This window comes from Macaca fascicularis, chromosome 2, assembly GCF_037993035.2.
Source record: "Macaca fascicularis isolate 582-1 chromosome 2, T2T-MFA8v1.1".
Taxonomy (NCBI): domain Eukaryota; kingdom Metazoa; phylum Chordata; class Mammalia; order Primates; family Cercopithecidae; genus Macaca; species Macaca fascicularis.
This window is the reverse complement of record NC_088376.1, coordinates 36,170,192-36,188,065: the sequence shown is the minus strand read 5'-3', so window position 1 is coordinate 36,188,065 and position 17,874 is coordinate 36,170,192. Positions and strand designations below refer to the sequence as shown.

Sequence of the window (17,874 nt, the reverse complement as noted above, 5' to 3'; positions counted from 1 at the left end):
GGGAAATGCTTTTGTTCCATGAGGCCCACCTAGGGTGAGAGCTAGAACTACAGATGGGTTTGCTGAGACCTGATACTAAAGGAGAATTTAGTCGCAGAGGCTCAGAAAGTACATTTCTCAGTTAGCCACAATCCAACTTAATAATTCTGTATTTTATCTATACATGTGTTTCCATATTGTGAGGTGTAATTGATAGTGTGTGATTGTTTAAGCAACATTTTGTCTTTTTTAGTGGTTCATAAAATAACAGTGGATCTTACAACTAATAGCATCTTAGATTTGATGAATTATGCTAATTAAATCAAACATTTATGACTCCCATTATGAATCAAGCTCCCGATTAGACTGGAAACAAAGGAACAGATGATGAAATAGAATTCCCACGCCTAAGAAGCTAGATGAAAAGAAAAAAAACACAGGTATAATCAGAGCTACATATTTTGTGGTGGACAGAGTATGTGTTATGATGGCTGGAGCACACTGCGGTTGTCTATTGGGTAGAATTGTGTGGTGTATGTGTGTGAGTGAGGGAGGAGGATATAAAAGGGAGAAGGGATAAGAGATGAGGCTGGAAAGGTAGTCTGGGACCAGACTATTAATGACTCTGACACTAACCTAAGGAATTTAGGATTTATCCTTTAGGTCAGAGGTTCTCAAACATTTTGGTCTCATGACCCCTTCATACTCTTAAAATCTATTGAGGACTCCCCAAAGAGCTTTTCAAAATATGGGTTATATCTATTGATATTTACTATATTAAAAATTAAAGCTGTAAAACAAAAATTATTAACTCATAACAAACTCATTACTCTTAACAAATAGCATTTTTAATGAAAAAACATTTTCTAACACAAAAAATTAGAAGGATGGCATTGTTTTACAATTTTGTAAATCTCTTCAGTGTCTGGCTTATGAAAGACAGCTGGTTCTCTTATCAGCTTCTGCACTCAATCTGTTGCGATATGTTATTTTGGTTGAAGTACAGTATATGGAAAAAAATCTGGCTTTATAAATATGTATAGTTGGAAAAAGAAGGGCCTCACAGACTTCCTGTAAAGGCCTCAGCGGTCCCCAGGGATTCTTGGACTACATTATGAGAACTGCTGCTTTTGGTAATGCAAAGCCATGGAAAGATGATCAGATGACAAGCAGCTAATTTGGCAGTAATGTGAAGAGGAATTAGAAGGAGAAGACCTGAGAATAGGACAATAAGCAGAGGACTATTAAAATGGTCCAGGAAAGAACATAGGAAGCTGTTCTCTAAAGCTGAGACAATAGGGATGCAGAGACATGAATGGAGTCATGTGTTAAGTTCAACAGGAGCTAGTATCGCTAGTATACAAATGCATCCAGGGTAGGGTGGGAGGCAAGTCAAGGATGGCTTCATGTATTTGGGGTTGCAAAATCTGGTTGGATGGTGATGATACAAAAGGTGTAGATACAGCATAAGAAGATCATTCCTGGTGTAAGCTGGACGAAAAAAAAAAGAGAGAAAAAAAGAGAAGCAGCAGCAGCAGAAGAAGAAGAAGAGGAAGAGGAGGAGGAGGAGGAGGAATAAGAGGAGGAGGAGGAAGAGGAGGAGGAAGAGGAGAAGGAGGAGGAGGAGAAGGAGGAGGAGAAGGAGGAGAAGGAGGAGAAGGAGAAAGAAGAAAGAAAGAAGAAAGAAGAAAGAAGAAAGAAGGAAGAAGGAAGAAGGAAGAAGGAAGAAGGAAGAAGGAAGAAGGAAGAAGGAAGAAGGAAGAAGGAAGAAGAAGAAGAAGAAGAAGAAGAAGAAGAAGAAGAAGAAGAAGAAGAAGAAGAAGAAGAAGAAGAAATAATAATGAGCCAGCAAGGGAAACATGCAGATTCCTGACCCATGACTCTGGGAGATACAGACAAATATGCAGATCCTGGGAAGCTTACCTCTTTAAATTAGTGTACTCAATGCTGTTTAAAACAATACCAAGTCTTTTCAAAACACATCTTTAGAGCTAAGGACAGGGAGTTCCTTAACTCTCCTTAACCAGTAAGCACATCTTGGTATTACTTAGTTTAGTCAAATTGCTTTCCATCTTAATGGAATACATGAGAACTTCAGATCACAGACCACAGGAGGACATCTGAGATGAGAAGGTAGCATGTTGGGGGCTTTGTGTCTAATATGGGACAAAAATAAGCATGGAAGAAGAAAAAGAGAGGGAAATGTCAATCTCTTGAAGAAGATATAATTATGTGGATACTTCTAGTTTAAGAAGTAACTGGAAGAAAGAATAGTCACTGGGTAGCTGGTAGGCAAGAAGGAATGGTTAGAGCTGAAAAGGCACCAAAGAGAGTTCCCTCACTTTAAAGTGTTTTCAAGGGTTCTGCTCAGTTCCAGAGATCACATGAGAAGAAGATCATCCCATCAGAAAATAGGTTTCAAGTGGAAAGGAACTACCAAGTAGCTTCTCATTAGGCCCAGAAAAATCCACAGACAGGAAATATGGATTTTTTTTTGTGTGTGTGTGTATACATATATATAATTCAAATCTGAGACTGAGACATGATCTCCATGCCCCAGGTAAAGATGGCAGAAAAAGGGGTGTATTTTCCTTCAAATTCTATAGGGTAAGGGTCCAAATCCACACCGGCAGTTCTTTTTTTTCCTTTTTCTCCTCCTTTTCCTAAGATAGGGACCTACAGACAGTTCTCTAAGTTGAACAAAAATTACTTTGAGTGATTTGACACAGACCAGTAGATGCAAAGGGTGCATGAACGAGCGAGCAGGGTGTACTAGAGTAACAATACAGAGCATGATTTAAGAAATTCAAATGTCTGGAGGTACAGCAAACACTGAAGTTACAAAACATAATCACTGCTTAATTTTACATATTTAAACCACTCTGATTTGAATAGACATTTATATGTAAAAACATCATATTGTCATAAAATAATAATTGCCTTAGTCTTCTTAACAAAGTAGCACAACAATTTTCCAGTACACAGTACCCAAGCAAACACACATCTGCTAAATCAAGACTCAGATTCAGACCCTCCTCAGCAGTGGCATGGTCTTAAGGGGTTGTGATGATGCTCTTTACCTTCCATTATTAAAAACTTTTTCAAAAAATTGTGATGTCGCTTGGCAAAAGCAGCCTTGATCATGTCAATTCCTTTCTCTGTAGAATATGGTCAATAATAATGCCCCACTTGCCTTATAAGGTTGTTGTGAGGACCAAATTATGGGAAAATGCTTTGCGAACCAGAAGGTTCCACACAAATGTTAGTTACAGTAGACCTCCTGGTTAGGTTATCCTTATGTTTTCCAGGCAGGAAGGCAGTAAGAAAGCCGGCATTTATGTAGGACTTCTATATGGTATGTCATCTCACTCAATACCATCTCAGGTAGTGAGTGATCACATCCCATTTTACATCTAGAGCTCACTGAGGCTTAAGTAACTTACCTAAGGTAAGTCACCTAGAAAGTGGTAAAACTAGGATTTGAACCTGTCTGCTGTCTCAAAAACCCAGGTATTCTTAGCACGAGCTTTAACACCTAATTGATTACTTAGGTCTTGGAAAGAAAAATGAATGAGAGTATCTGGTTTTTTATAACCATAAAGACTCTTATCACCACCCTCATACTCAAGCTTTCCGCTGTTCCAATATATCATATAAAATGTGTTAAACCTTCTGAAAGGGCTAAAGCCAGTGGGATGAAACACTCAGTACTGCATTGTGGAGTAGAGCTCAGGTAATAAAAACAAAGGCAGAGATAGTCAGTTGTAACAAAAGTAAACCATTAAAACCTCAATAGCATTGCCTGCCAAAGACTGCATTCCTTAGCCCCAACTGGGCACATGCAAGCCTCAATGACTATCAATTATGATTCAGTGATCTAAAGAGCATCTTTTTATTTTGGTCTTACTGTCTTAGTCTGTTTAGTGTTGCTATAAAGAAATACCTGAGGCTCTGTAATTCATAAAGAAAAGAGGTTGATTTGGCTCACGGTTCTGCAGGCTAAACAAGAAGCACGGCACCAGCATCTGCATCTCATGAGGGCCTTAAGCTGCTTCCACTGGTGGTGGAAGGTAAAGGGGAGCCAGCATGTGCAGAGATCACATGGTGAGAGAGTGGATGCAAGGTAGAGGGAGGTGCCAGATTCTTTTAAACAACCAGTTCTTGGGGCATCTCTCAAGGTAACAAAAGAGCTAGAACTTGCTCACTTCCCTTCTCCTGGAGAGGGCACTAATCTATTAATGAGAGATCCACCTCCATGACCCAAACACCTCTCATTTATCCCCACCTCCAAAACGGGATAAAATTTCAACATTAGACTTGGAGGGATCAAATATCCAAACCCCAGCACTCATCTAATATCACTCGCAAGATGCAAACTTCACTGCTTGTGGGCTTGAACTGTCCCTATCTTAGCTATAAGGGCAGCAGAGGGACCACATTGCTGGTTTTTCCTGTGTGTGGTAGGGCATCAGGGCAGAAAGAAAAGGGCACATATGCAGGGGTCAGAGAGATATGGCTGTGAACTGAACTCACTGGGCACCCTGGGCCAGTCCTTGCTTATCCATCTGTAACGCTTCTTCATCTTGAAGCATTTTCCTCTGGAATAATTGAGGAGATTTAGGTAAACTGTCAGCAAATCCTTGTGAACACAGTAGGCACTCAGTAGGGTATAGCTTCTATATTAATGACTTATGAATTGGCTAATGTCCACTAGTAAGTGTTTTTGTTTTTTTTAAACAAATAGATATTCTCTGTAATAGACTAAAGATAACTGCTACGAACTGTTACTCCTCTTTTCTTTGAAAAGTGAAGCCTAATTCCTCTTCCCCTGAGTTACTGTTGGTCTTACTTCCTCAGATAGTACAATGTGGCATGAGTATTATTCTGGGACTTCCAAGGCTAATTCATAATAAGTCTTCTAAGCCTTGCCCAAGTCTCATACTGGTAGCTGCCATATAAGAAATCTGATGACTCTGAAGCCACCATGTTGTGGGGGAGCCCAAACTGTCCATGTGAGAAGGCCTCAGGGAGCCCTCGGCCGTTGGAGTCATTCCAGCCTAGGTCCCAAACACTCTGCAGTGGAGGCATAGGTTCTGCTAAGTCCTGCTCAAATTACAGACTTATGAGCGAAATAAATAACTGTTATTGCTTTAAGCCACAAGGTTTTAGACTAGTTTGTTATGTAACAATGAAAAACCAGAATACTCAATCATGATTTTTTAATCCAAATTAAAAATATATTTTCATATATTTTTATCATGAGTTATATAAAATATATGAGTTATATAAAATAACATATTGTGTGTTGATGCTAGTTCTCAAGTCTATTTTAGACACAGACTAAATGTCTTAAAAACATTTTATTTGTGGACAATGTTAACATACACATAACTTAATAACTGGCTGACCAGTGACAAATACGATCTATTGTGTGTATATGCATGTCAGTAATCAGGGTGGTTTAGTGAGGGCCACTGTCTACCCTCCTAACCAGCAGGAAACTACATATTCTGGACTGTCTGCATTTCCCAGCAAGCTTTGCAAACAGCAAGGTGTGAAGACACAGTTGTTTTCTATAGTTAGCCAGATGATGTTTGAACCCCCTTCAGCATTCAGAGTTGCTCAGTATAGGAGGATGGACCTCATCATAGGATAAGTCTTATCTCTCTGGACTGCAGGGTAATTTACTGATGCCTTTCAAATAACATACGACCCTAAAATGTTACGCAAACTTTGGGGCATAGAGTCGGCATGGGTGAACTCAGCAAACATTTTGCTGTTCCAAAATCTACTCTGTTCTTCTTTATTTCCCATTTTTCTGGCTACAAAGCCTTCCTCCCCTTCTCTGAGGGGTATGTGTGCATGTGTGTTTGTAAAATCCTATTTATCCTTCATATGTCTACTCTCTCATCAAGGCAGAGTTAATCATTCCTTGATGACATTGCTTCTTCAATCTTTAAAGCCTATTCTTTAGCAAACAAGCTTATCATTTTTTAAAAAAGCAACAAACTGACAGTCCCATAGAACACATGGAAAAGGAACATGAGAAAGTCCCTATAACTCTTGGCGACTTTCCACCAGGCTGAAACAGGCTGACGTGATATGTGTTTTAGGGATTAGAATTCAGCAGAAGAAATGAGTCAATTAAAACACCCGGCCAGAATGCTGTCTGTAGATAAAGTGCTTTGCACTGGGGGTACAACATAAGCTGAATTACTAAATTCTAAGGGCTGACTACTGGTGATTTGCATCTCAATATCTTTTCCTTTTATTCTCTCAACAAAAGTTAACAAGGAGCCACTCAGCCTAGGAAAGATAGGTACTTCATTTACCTTAGCAAGAACAAGATAAACAACTAACTCACAATTTTCCAACTCACTGGCTTTGGTTTGACCTGGAGTGGGTAATGCCTATTGTCTTAAGTGGGTTAACTGGAACATCAAACCCACCAATTGGTTTTGGCTTTTACATTCATTCATAGCAATTCTAATCCCAAAGAAAGTACAATCACTACATGGCAATTGGTGCTTTGTGGCAGTATACACAAAACACATGAGTGATGTGCAGAAAGTCATAATTGAACACTCTTTATTCCACCATAAAACCAAGAAGTCATATTTTCACCACTTCTTATTTGAGAACCATGTATAATTATGCATAACACTTTAAGCCAAAGGCTGTATGGCAACAAGTTCTATGTGTTAAAAAACAGAAAACACAACACACCATTTCCTCTTCATGAGGAATCTATAGCAGGTCATCCTGGAAGAACACTAAACCAAAGGCAATAATGTTTTTGGACACTCATTCCCAGATTAACTATGCTTAACACATCAATTTAGAATTATTATAATGGAGTTTAAGTTATAACTGATGTCCAAGTTACAACTATAATGGATATTAAAACTTCCCTTTGGAATTCAGGAAAAACTGACAAGCATTAACATTAAAACAGAGATCTTAGAATGAATTAATGCTTGATACTTCATCTAGATGAAGCAGAGTGAAACTTTACTGTCCTCTTTCACTGATCCAACCCTGGTCTTCATCCAAAAAGTAAGTTCTGAGCATCCAGCAAATAATGACATTGGTATATTTTAAGAAAGAAGAAATGCAGTGTCAACTTACTTAACAGCTGGCAATAGAGGGCCTGTAAACTTCTCTTCATGGTATCATCTGGTCCTGCTTATCCTCCAGTTTATTCATGATTCTGTCTAGGAAATGGGGAGAAGAAAATTGTTACATCTGAGGAACATAATTTAAAAATCAGAGTGTCCTCCACTCAATAGGATCTTGGTTGTAAATCCTAACTTACCCAATTTCGAAGAGAAAAAATCTTGGGATAAGTACACCACAAACAGTTTAATTTACAATGGTGTATGTTATAAAATTACCAACTAATCAACTGGTCGAACCCTGAAACTATACACCCCACTGAAGAAAGCTCATAGGGGCAGCTAGTAAGAATCTGGGTTCAGAATTGAAGACTTTTTTCATGAATCTCTCATGAATCTCTGTAATCACACGAGAAACAAAAAATTTCTTTTCTCATCTCATTTCTGCTAAGGCGCTCACAAAACAAGCAAACACCCAAATAAAACAAACAAAAAACAAGCTAGAAAGCTTTGCCACACTTGAAACTGTATTATTTTAAATAATTTTTCTATTATTTTCTGATTTCAAGGATACTTCTGGTATGGACTATTTAGAAAAAGTAAACAGAAAATACAGATAAAAATAAACAAGAAAATATATATTATCCATAATCCCACAAATAAGAGGTGATTAGCACCCACATTTTAGAGTGTATCTCTTTAGCCTTTTGAATGTGCACTTCTATTGGTCTGTTTGATTTTATATTTAATTTTTAATTTAATTTTTCTCCCTAGCAGCAGAAATATCTTTGTGTTGTTACTATTACTTTACAATTTTATTTTACATGGCAAACTGTGTTTCTTTAAGATAAATTCCTAGAAACTGAAACGCATTATGGAAGGACATAAATTAAGGCTTTTTGAAATAAATATATTACCAAATTCCTCCTCATCAATACCAGCATATTAGAACAACCATTAGACTACACTCTACCCAAGAAAGAAATTAACAATTTCATCTCTGCCAGTAGGCAAATATTTGGTCTCAATGTTTTAATTTGCTTTTTATGTTTATTGGCCATTTGTATATAAAATTTTTAAAATGTATATTATTTAACAATTCTCTACTAGCATGCCAGGTTTTTTGTTTTCTCATGACATCCCAAGTAGAACTACCTATCTTTAAATTTTTTAATTGAGATATAACTCATATATAAAATTCAGCCTTTAAGGTATACAATTCAGTGATTGGGAATATATTCAAAAGTTGTCCAACCATCACCACTACCTAATTCCGGAATGTTTTCATCACTCAGAAATGAAATCACCATGTTTGCTGTAAGTCACTCCCCATTTTCCCCTCCTTTGGCAACCACTAATCTATTGTCTCTATGGATTTGGCCATTCTGGACATTTTATATAAACAGAATCATATGTGTCTGGCTCTTCCACTCAGCATAATGTTTTTATTTTATTTTACAGTGTTTTTTGAGATGGAGTCTCACTCTGTTGCCAGGCTGGAGTGCAGTGGTGCGATCTCAGCTCACTGCAACCTCCACCTCCTGGGTTCAAGCGATTCTCATGCCTCAGCCTCCTGAGTAACTGGGATTACAGGCACGCGCCACCACACCCAGCTAATTTTTATATTTTTAGTAGAGACAGGGTTTCACCATGTTGGCCAGGATGGTCTTGATCTCCTGACCTCATGATCTGCCTGTCTCAGCCTCCCAAAGTGCTGGGATTACAGGCGTGAGCCACTGCGCCTGGCCTCAGCATAATGTTTTTAAGGCTCATCAATGTTATATAACATTCTAGGTTTTCAAGTGTTTTTTTAATAAGAATTCTACCTACCTCACAGACATTCTACCATGGTTAGAAAGGCCTTCCTTAGTCCAAGATTATATAAATACTTGCCCATATTTTCTTCCTGATATGGTTTGGCCATGTCCCTACCCAAACCTCATCTTGAATTCTCATGTATTGTGGGAGTGACCTGGCGGCAGGTAATTGAATCATAGGGGTGGGTCATTCCCATGCTGTTCTCGTGATGGTGAATAAGTCTCACAAGAACTGATGGTTTTAAAAATGGGAGATTCCCTGTACAAGCTCTCTCTCTCTGCCTGCTGCCATCCACGTAAGATGTGACTTGCTCCTCCCTTGACTCCCACCATGATTGTGAGGCCTCCCCAGCCATGTGGAACTGTAAGTCCATTAAACCTCTTTCTTTTCTAAATTGCCCAGTCTCGGGTATGTCTTTATTAGTAGCGTGAAAACAAACTTCCAGTAATTTTTATTTCATTTATTACATTCTAAATGCTTTTGTATTGTTAGATATTATCAACCAAAAATAAAATTCTAAGCACCCCAACTGACTGAATGGCTCCCTCCTCTCAGTCAAGGGAATTCCAAAGAAACCTGAAAAACTAGCTCAGGCCATGATGGGAAGTGGGGGTCAGACATGCCTCATTATACTTTCTTCCCTTTGGATTTGAGGCAAAACTGACCAGCATTAACATTAAAACAGTGATCTTAGAACTCACCGAACAGATTGTTTGTAGTAACAAGATACCAAAATCCAACCTGACTCTACTTTAGCATCACAAGACAGATAGCAGGCCCTGAAAAATATCAAAGTATTTTATCCAAAAACATATTTCTTTGATATATTTTAAATGGTCCTGCAAAGCTATCTCTTGTGGAGGAAAATTTACACACTGTAGAGAATCCCCTTGCCTTTCCAGGTCTTTTTCTGATCCTGGAGAGATTAGCTGAGAGTCTAGCACCTTTTAAATGTCTGAATAGAAAACATTAGCCATATATTACTTCTAAGGGCAGTCATTTTATGTGCATAATGAGAACCTTGGTTTCTACTACCCATTAGCTTAACCCAGACCCTCCTTTCTATTGATTCCAGGTCTTCAAATAATATTAATAACTCCTTCAGCCAACTGCCAACCAGAAAATCTTTGAATCCACCTACGATCTTTAAGCCCTTGCTTTGAGTTGTCCCACCTTTCTAGACTGAAACAATGTATACCTCAATGTACTGGATGTCTTATAAAACTTATAAAACCAGATTGTAACCCAACCACCTTGGGCACCTGTTCTCAAGACCTCCAGAGGCTGTTGCAGGTCATGGTCCTCACATTTGGCTCAGAAGAAATCTCTTCAAATATTTTATGGAGTTTGGTTTTTTCATCAACAATCTGTTTCTGGACTTTGTATTAAGTTTTACATTTTTCTGTTTGCTCATTCTTCAACTAGAACAATAAGTGTTCAAATTAAACCACTGGTACATTGAGTTCTCTATTATTACTCTTTTAAAAAATATTTTTTTGTTACTTGAGCTTGTTTTTTTACCTCACTCCAAAATTAACTTTAAGATCACTTTATTAAAATCCAGAAAAGGTACACTAGGATTATAGTCAGAATTATCTTCTATTTGCTTTATTAATTTGGGAGAGACTGACTTGGTATCTCATCAAAATCCAGCTGGGGTGAGGAAGAACTTAAGTATTCCAAAACTTATTGCTCTGGAAATCAGAAGAATTCCTTTCTGGGGCTGGGAAGTGCTCTTTTTGGGGGGCATGGGGCACAACAGCTCAATGACTTTTTTGGTTAGGCAAATTCGTCCCCCACCACCAGTGTGATTTGTATGAGGAAGGAAAAGAAAGAGATAGATAAAGTGCTCTACATTATACAAAAATTAATTGGGGGCTGGGCGCAGTGGCTCACGCCTGTAATCCCAGCACTTTGGGAGGCCGAGGCACATGGATCACAAGGTCAGGAGATTGAGACCATCCTGGCTAACACAGTGAAACCCCATCTCTACTAAAAATACAAAAAATTAGCCGGGCGTGGTGGCAGGTGCCTGTAGTCCCACCTACTCACGGGGCTGAGGCAGGAGAATCGCTTGACCCCAGGAAGCGGAGACTGCAGTGAGCCGAGATCGTGCCATTGCATCCCAGCCTAGGTGACAGAGCAGAACTCTGCCTCAAAAAAAAAAAAAAAAAAAAAAAAAAATTAGGAGGTTTGAGTTTCCAGAGGCTATGGCTAGGAAAAAAGAGTTAAAGGGTATAGAAATTAGAGAGGCTGAGGAGATGATACACAAGAAATATTGAGACAAGAAGAGGCAACTCCAAAAGATGGTAGCAGGTGGGACCTAAGGATGAAGGATAAAGTGAGAAATTCTCCACAGGAGATGCCCATGAATGTTAAGATGTCTAATACTTAATTTTTCATTGCGTCTTGTTTTATGCACATATACACTATATATGTATTAGTCTGTTTTCATGCTGCTGATAAAGACATACCCAAGACTGGGTAATTTATAAAGAAAAAGAGGTTTAATGGACTCACAGCTCCACATGGCTGGGGAGGAGTCACAATCATGGTAGAAGGCAAAAAGCACATCTTACATGGCAGCAGGCAAGAGAGAAAAGAGCCAAGCAAAAGGGATTTCCCCTTATAAAACCATAGGATCTCATGACACTTACTCACTACCATGAGAAAATTACGGGGAAAACCACCCCCATGATTCAATTATCTTCCACTGACTCTCCCCTCCCATAACATGTGGGAATTATGGGAGCTACAATTTAAGATGAGATTTGGGTGGGAACACAGCCAAACCATATCAATATGCTCCATCTGTATTCCTTCTCCACAATGCTCATCCACCACTAGTATTGTCAAAACTTCAGTAAAAGTCTGACACAAAACAGCCTTGTATTAGTGATGCTTGACAGGGGCAATAAAAGAGAAGAGATTGTCCCAAGTCAAGGGTGACCCAGGAGCAGTCAGAGGCAGCAGCCCTAGGAGCCACAACAATGGTTATTGGGTATATGTGGAGCATTTAGAATGTGGTAAGCATTCAATAAATGGATGCTTAGTAATAATAGTAAATAAATAATGGATGAATGAATAAATAAATGATCAATAACAAGAGAACAGAGAAACAGTTGTGGTTGAATATATTGATCAAGGGGATCATAAGTCCTTCAATAGTCTCTGGAAATTCTTAAAGATTTTTGAAAAAGTGACAGACTTCCCATAATACATGGAACAGGTTCACCTTATTCAGTTATCAAAAACAACTGAGTCTATAAATCTGGGAGATTTGGGATCAACTGAGTTACACAGGGTTATCCCAACTAGAAGCACCATTTGGCTATTTATTAAAAATTAATCTTAATTAGGTCCTCTTTTAGAGTTTCAGTGTTTTCTTTCATTTAAGTTCTACAGTCCTGTCAAGTTTTATAGCTTTTAGACATTTTATGTTTATTTTTTCACAGTGATAGAATTTGTTTCCATTATATTTCCTAATTGCCTCTACATAAAAATGACTGACATTCATTTTGTGACCTAACTGAACTAACTTACTATTCTAATGATGGTTTCTCAGCTGAGTCTCTTGGATCAATTGTGCTGCTTTGGATAGATGGCAAGCCACAATTAGATTCCATCAAAAGCCTCTTTTAACCATATAGTATAAAATATTAATCACATCTGTCTGGTCCCTCAGGGAATAATTCAGGAGGATGATAACTAATTTGGGGGATGAAATCCTAAAAAAGTACAGAGTTACATCTAAAAGGATTGCATAAAGGAAAAACAACCCACCCTTGCAACCCATGCTCCAGGCCCATGCCTACAGACCCAATAACAGGCCTACTACAGTAGTTTTAGGCTCCAGGTTCAATTCCATACACTCAGGCACCAGGCTGACCACCTGCTGACCCAGACATGAAGCCAGGCTGCCCGAGGACTCCAACAGCACACCTGCTCATGGACCATACCAGATGACCTGCTCAGAATCTCTGGACAGGTTGACTGGTAAAGGGCTTTCCCAAACAAAGCAAGTCTGCAAATACTGAAATAAGTCCCTATTTCTTCAAATGCACAGACACTGACACATGGCAACAAGGATGAAGAACAATCAAAGAAACATGACACTACCAAAGAACAAAATTAAGCACCAGTGACCAACCCCAAAGAAATGGAGACTTATAAACTGTCTAACAAAGATTTAAATAATTGTATAACCAGCCTGGGCAACAAGGCAAGAACCCATTTCTACAAAAAAAAATTTAAAAATTAGCTGGGCATGGTGATGTGTGCCTATGGTCTCAGCTACTTGAGAGGCTGAGGTAGAAGGATTGCTTGAGTCTGGGAAGTTGAAGCTGTAGTGAGCCATAATCATGCTCCAGCCTGGGTGACAAAGTGAGAAAAAAAAAAGTACAAATAATTGTATGAAAGAAGCTAACTGCAGAGAAACAATTCAACGAAATCAGGAGAATAATATATCCAGAATCTACAAAGAACTCAAACAAATTTACAAGAAAAAAACAACCCCATCAAAAAGTGGGCAAAGGATATGAACAGACACTTCTCAAAAGAAGACATTTATGCAGCCAACAGACATGAAAAAATGCTCATCATCACTGGCCATCAGAGAAATGCAAATCAAAACCATAATGAGATACCATCTCACACCAGTTAGAATGGCGATCATTAAAAAGTTAGGAAACAACAGGTGCTGGAGAGGATGTGGAGAAATAGGAACACTTTTACACTGTTGGTGGGACTGTAAACTAGTTCAACCATTGTGGAAGGCAGTGTGGCGATTCCTCAAGGATCTAGAACTAGAAATACCATTTGACCAGCCATCCCATCACTGGGTATATACCCAAAGGATTATAAATCATATTGCTATAAAGACACATGCACACATATGTTTATTGTGGCACTATTCACAATAGCAAAGACTTGGAACCAACCCAAATGTCCATCAATAACAGACTGAATTAAGAAAATGTGGCACATATACACCATGGAATACTATGCAGCCACAAAAAAAGGATGAGTTCGTGTCCTTTGTAGGGACATGGATGCAGCTGGAAACCATCATTCTCAGCAAACTATCTCAAGAACAGAAAACCAAACACTGCATGTTCTCACTCATAGGTGGGAACTGAACAATGAAAACACTTGGACACAGGAAGGGGAACATCACACACCAGGGCCTGTCATGGGTTGTGACTGGGGGGAGGGATAGCATTAGGAGATATACCTAATGTAAATGACGAGTTAATGGGTACAGCGCACCAACATGGCACATGTATACATATGTAACAAACCTGCACGTTGTGTACATGTACCCTAGAACTTAAAGTATAATATAAAAATAAAAAATAAAAAGACCAAAATGAGAAATGTAATAGAAATTGAAATTATTTAAAAACAAGATAACAAAGTAGACAATTCTGTAAATGAAAAATATAATACAATGAAAGAAATGAAAAATGCAATAGAAGCCATCAACAACAGAAATGGTCAAGCAGAAGAAAAATTTGTGAACTTGAAGACAAGTTATTTGAAAATATGTGGTCAGAGGAGAAAAAAATAATAAAAAGGAATTATAGGAGGTTTAAGAAAAAGACAAAGGAACAAAAGTTTAAAAATAAATAACAGAAAAGTTTTCAAATCAGGAAAAGATATAAATAGCCAGGTACAGGAAGGTCAAAGGCCTCCAATAAGAGTCAATTGAAACAACACAGATGATATATTATAATTGAACTGTTAAAAATGAAAGACAAAGAGAGGGTCCTGAAAGCAGCAAGAGAAAAGAAGCAAATAACATAAAATGGGAGCTTCTAAGGCTGCAGTTTCTCAGCAGAAACCTTCTAGGTGAAGAGAGAGTGGGATGATATATTCAAAGTGCTGAAGAAAAAAAAAATTGCCAAAAAAAACCCTGAAACCAGCAAAGCTGTCTTTCTGAAATAAAGAAGATATAAAGACTTTTCCAGGCAAATAAAAGCTGAAGGAGTTCATCACCACCAGGCGTGTCTTACAAGAAGTGCTAAAGGGAGTTCTCTGAGCTAAAAGAACAGAACACTAATTAATACAAGAAAACATATGAAAGCATAAAACTTACTGGTAAAAATAAGTGGATAGTCAAATTCAGAATACTCTAATATTATAATGGTGGCAGGTAAATCACCTTTATCTTTAGTATGGAGGTTAAAATATAAAACTATTAAAATAATAAGAGCTATGGTAATTTGTTAAAGGATACACAATATAAAAGATGTAAACTGTAACATCAAAAATATAAAATATAGAGAAGTGGAGTAAAATTGCAGAGGTTTTTTTTGCAATCAAAGTTAAGTTGTTATCAGCTTGAAAAAAGGCTTTTATAAGTTGCTTTATGTAAGCCTCATGGTGGTCACAAAGCAAAACACTATAGTAGACCCACAAAAGTAAAAAAAAGTAAAAAAAAAAATAAGGAAATACCCTCACACATTTGGTGTCAGAAGTGTTGAGTAGTATGAGAGTAAAGGAAAATAAACAAATTTTTTCAAATGTATTTATTTGAATAATTTTTTAATTCAAAAGTGGAATAACCTAGAAGAAATGAATAAACTTCTTTCCTTCTCAAAAGTCCTTACTTATCAATAATTATCTTGATTATAAATGGATTACATTATCAAATCAAGAAACATAAGCTGGGCGTGGTGGTGCACGCCTATAGTCCTAGCTAGTCAGGAGGCTGAGGCAGGAGGATCACTTGAGCCCAGGAGTTTGAGACTACAATGAGCTCTGATCATGCTGCTGCACTCCAACCTTGTCAACACAGTGAGACTTCATCTCTTTAAAAAAATGACTGAATGAGTAATTAAAAAAAAAAAAAGATTCAACTATATACTGCCTATAAGAGACTCATTTCACCTTTAAGGACACATACAAAATGAAAGTGAAGGGATGGAAAAATAATCCATGCAAACAGAAATAAAAAGAGAGCAGGGTAACTATATTTTTATTGGATAAAAAAGACTTTTAGTCAAACACTGTTAAAAAAAAAAAAACCACAAAAAAACCAAAACTCATCATTATATAAGGATGAAAGCTTCAATTCATCAAGAGGATATAACAACTATAAATACATATGCATGCAACATTGGAGCACCTACATATATAAAAAATATTAATAGATCTGAAAGGATAGATAGACTCTTAATAATAGCAGGGGACTTCAAGGCTCCACTTTCAATCACAGACAGATTATCCAGACAGAAGACTAAGAAAGAAATATTGACTTAAACTACATTTTAGAGCAAATGGGACAGACATATATAGAACATTCCACCTAAGAGCAGCAGAATACACATTCTTCTCGAGCACACATAAAACATTTTCCAGGACAGACTACACATAACACAAGTCTTAAGTTTAAGGAGATCTAAATCATATGAAATGTATTTTCCAGCCACAATGGTATAATGCTAAAAGTCAATAACAGGAGGAATTTCAGAAAATTCACAAACACTGGAAATTAAACAGCATGCCCCTGAGCAACCAAACAATGAATTAAATGGAAGAATAAAAATTATCTTGAGACAAATGAAAACGAGCACATAATACACCAAAGCTTAAAGGATGCAAAACAAAAGCAGTTCTAAGAGGAAAATTTATAGCAATAAAAGCCTACATCAAAAAAGCAGATTTCAAATAAACAAACTAACATCATACATCAACAAAATAGAAATAAAAGAACAAACAAAGCCCAAAGTTAGAAGGAAGGAAATAATAAAGGCCAAAGCGTAAATAAATGACAGAGAGACAATATAAACAATAGAAAAGATCAGTGAAACTGAGAGGTGGTAATCAATAAACTTTTAGCTAGACTAAGAAAAAAAGAGAATACTCAAAGTTTGACATGAAAGAAAAGACATTACAATGAATACTGCGGAAATACAAAGGATCATAACAGACTACCATGGACAATTATATGCCAACAAATGGAATAATCTAGAATAAATGAATAAACTTCTAGAGACGTACAGCCTACTAAGAGCAAATCATGAAGAAATAGAAATTCTGAACAGACCAGTAACAAGTAAGGAAATTGAATCAGTAATTAAAAGTCTCCCATTAGAGAAAAGCCCAGGGACTGATGACTTAACTGCTTAACTCTACCACACATTTAAAGAAGAACTAATACCAATCCTTTTCAAACTCTTCAGAAAAAAAAAAAAAGAAGAAGAAGAAGAGGGAATAATTACAAACTCATTTTTAGAAGGCTAGCCTTATCCTGATACCCAAGCCAGACAGGGATAGTACAGGAAAAGAAAATTATAGGTCAGTATCCCTGATGAATATAGGACACAAAAATCCTCAACAAAATGCTTGCAAACCAAGTTCAACAGCACATCAAAAAGATTATTCACCAAGATTAAGTGAAATTTATCCCAGAGATGCAAGGATGCTTCAACATACACAAGTCTACTAATTAAAGAATGAAGAACAAAAATCGTATTAGCATTTCAAAAGTCAGAGCGTTTGAAAAAATTCAACATCCTAACATGATTAAAAAAAACTCTCTCAATAAATTAAGTACACAATAAAAGTAATTCAATGCAACAAAGTCCATATACGACAAACCCACAGCTAACATATGCAACAATGTAAAATTGAAAGCTTTTTCTTTAAGATCAGGAACAAGACAAAGAAGTCATCACTGTCACTTTTATTCAAAATAGTACTAGAAGTCCTAGTCACAGCAGTTAGGCAAGAGAAAGAAATAAAAGGCATTCAAACTGGAAAGAAAAAAATTAAATGTTTCTGTCTGCAGATGACATATTATATATAGAAAATGTTAAAGAATCTACCAAAACACTGTTAAAACTGACAAATCCAGTAAAGTTGCAGAATACAAGAAACAAACACACAGAATTAGTTGCATGTCTATATACTAACAACAAACTATCTAAAGAGAGCAACAAAACAATCCTATTTGCAA

General features: G+C 37.2%; 1 protein-coding gene across 14 annotated transcripts in view; it reads right to left on the bottom strand.

The window, feature by feature from the left end:
• TMEM108 (transmembrane protein 108) overlaps positions 1-17,874 on the bottom strand; it is a 337,530-nt gene that overhangs the window by 144,088 nt on the left and 175,568 nt on the right. For 9 of the 14 annotated variants that reach the window (XM_065539909.1, XM_065539910.1, XM_065539917.1 and 6 more), the window contains one exon: positions 7,108-7,193. In XM_065539909.1, coding sequence (XP_065395981.1) covers positions 7,108-7,147 — 40 coding nt within the window. In that variant the 5' untranslated portion in view covers positions 7,148-7,193. The remainder of the gene's footprint in view (positions 1-7,107; positions 7,194-17,874) is intronic. The other 5 variants (XM_065539911.1, XM_005545785.4, XM_065539916.1 and 2 more) reach the window with 1 other exon arrangement.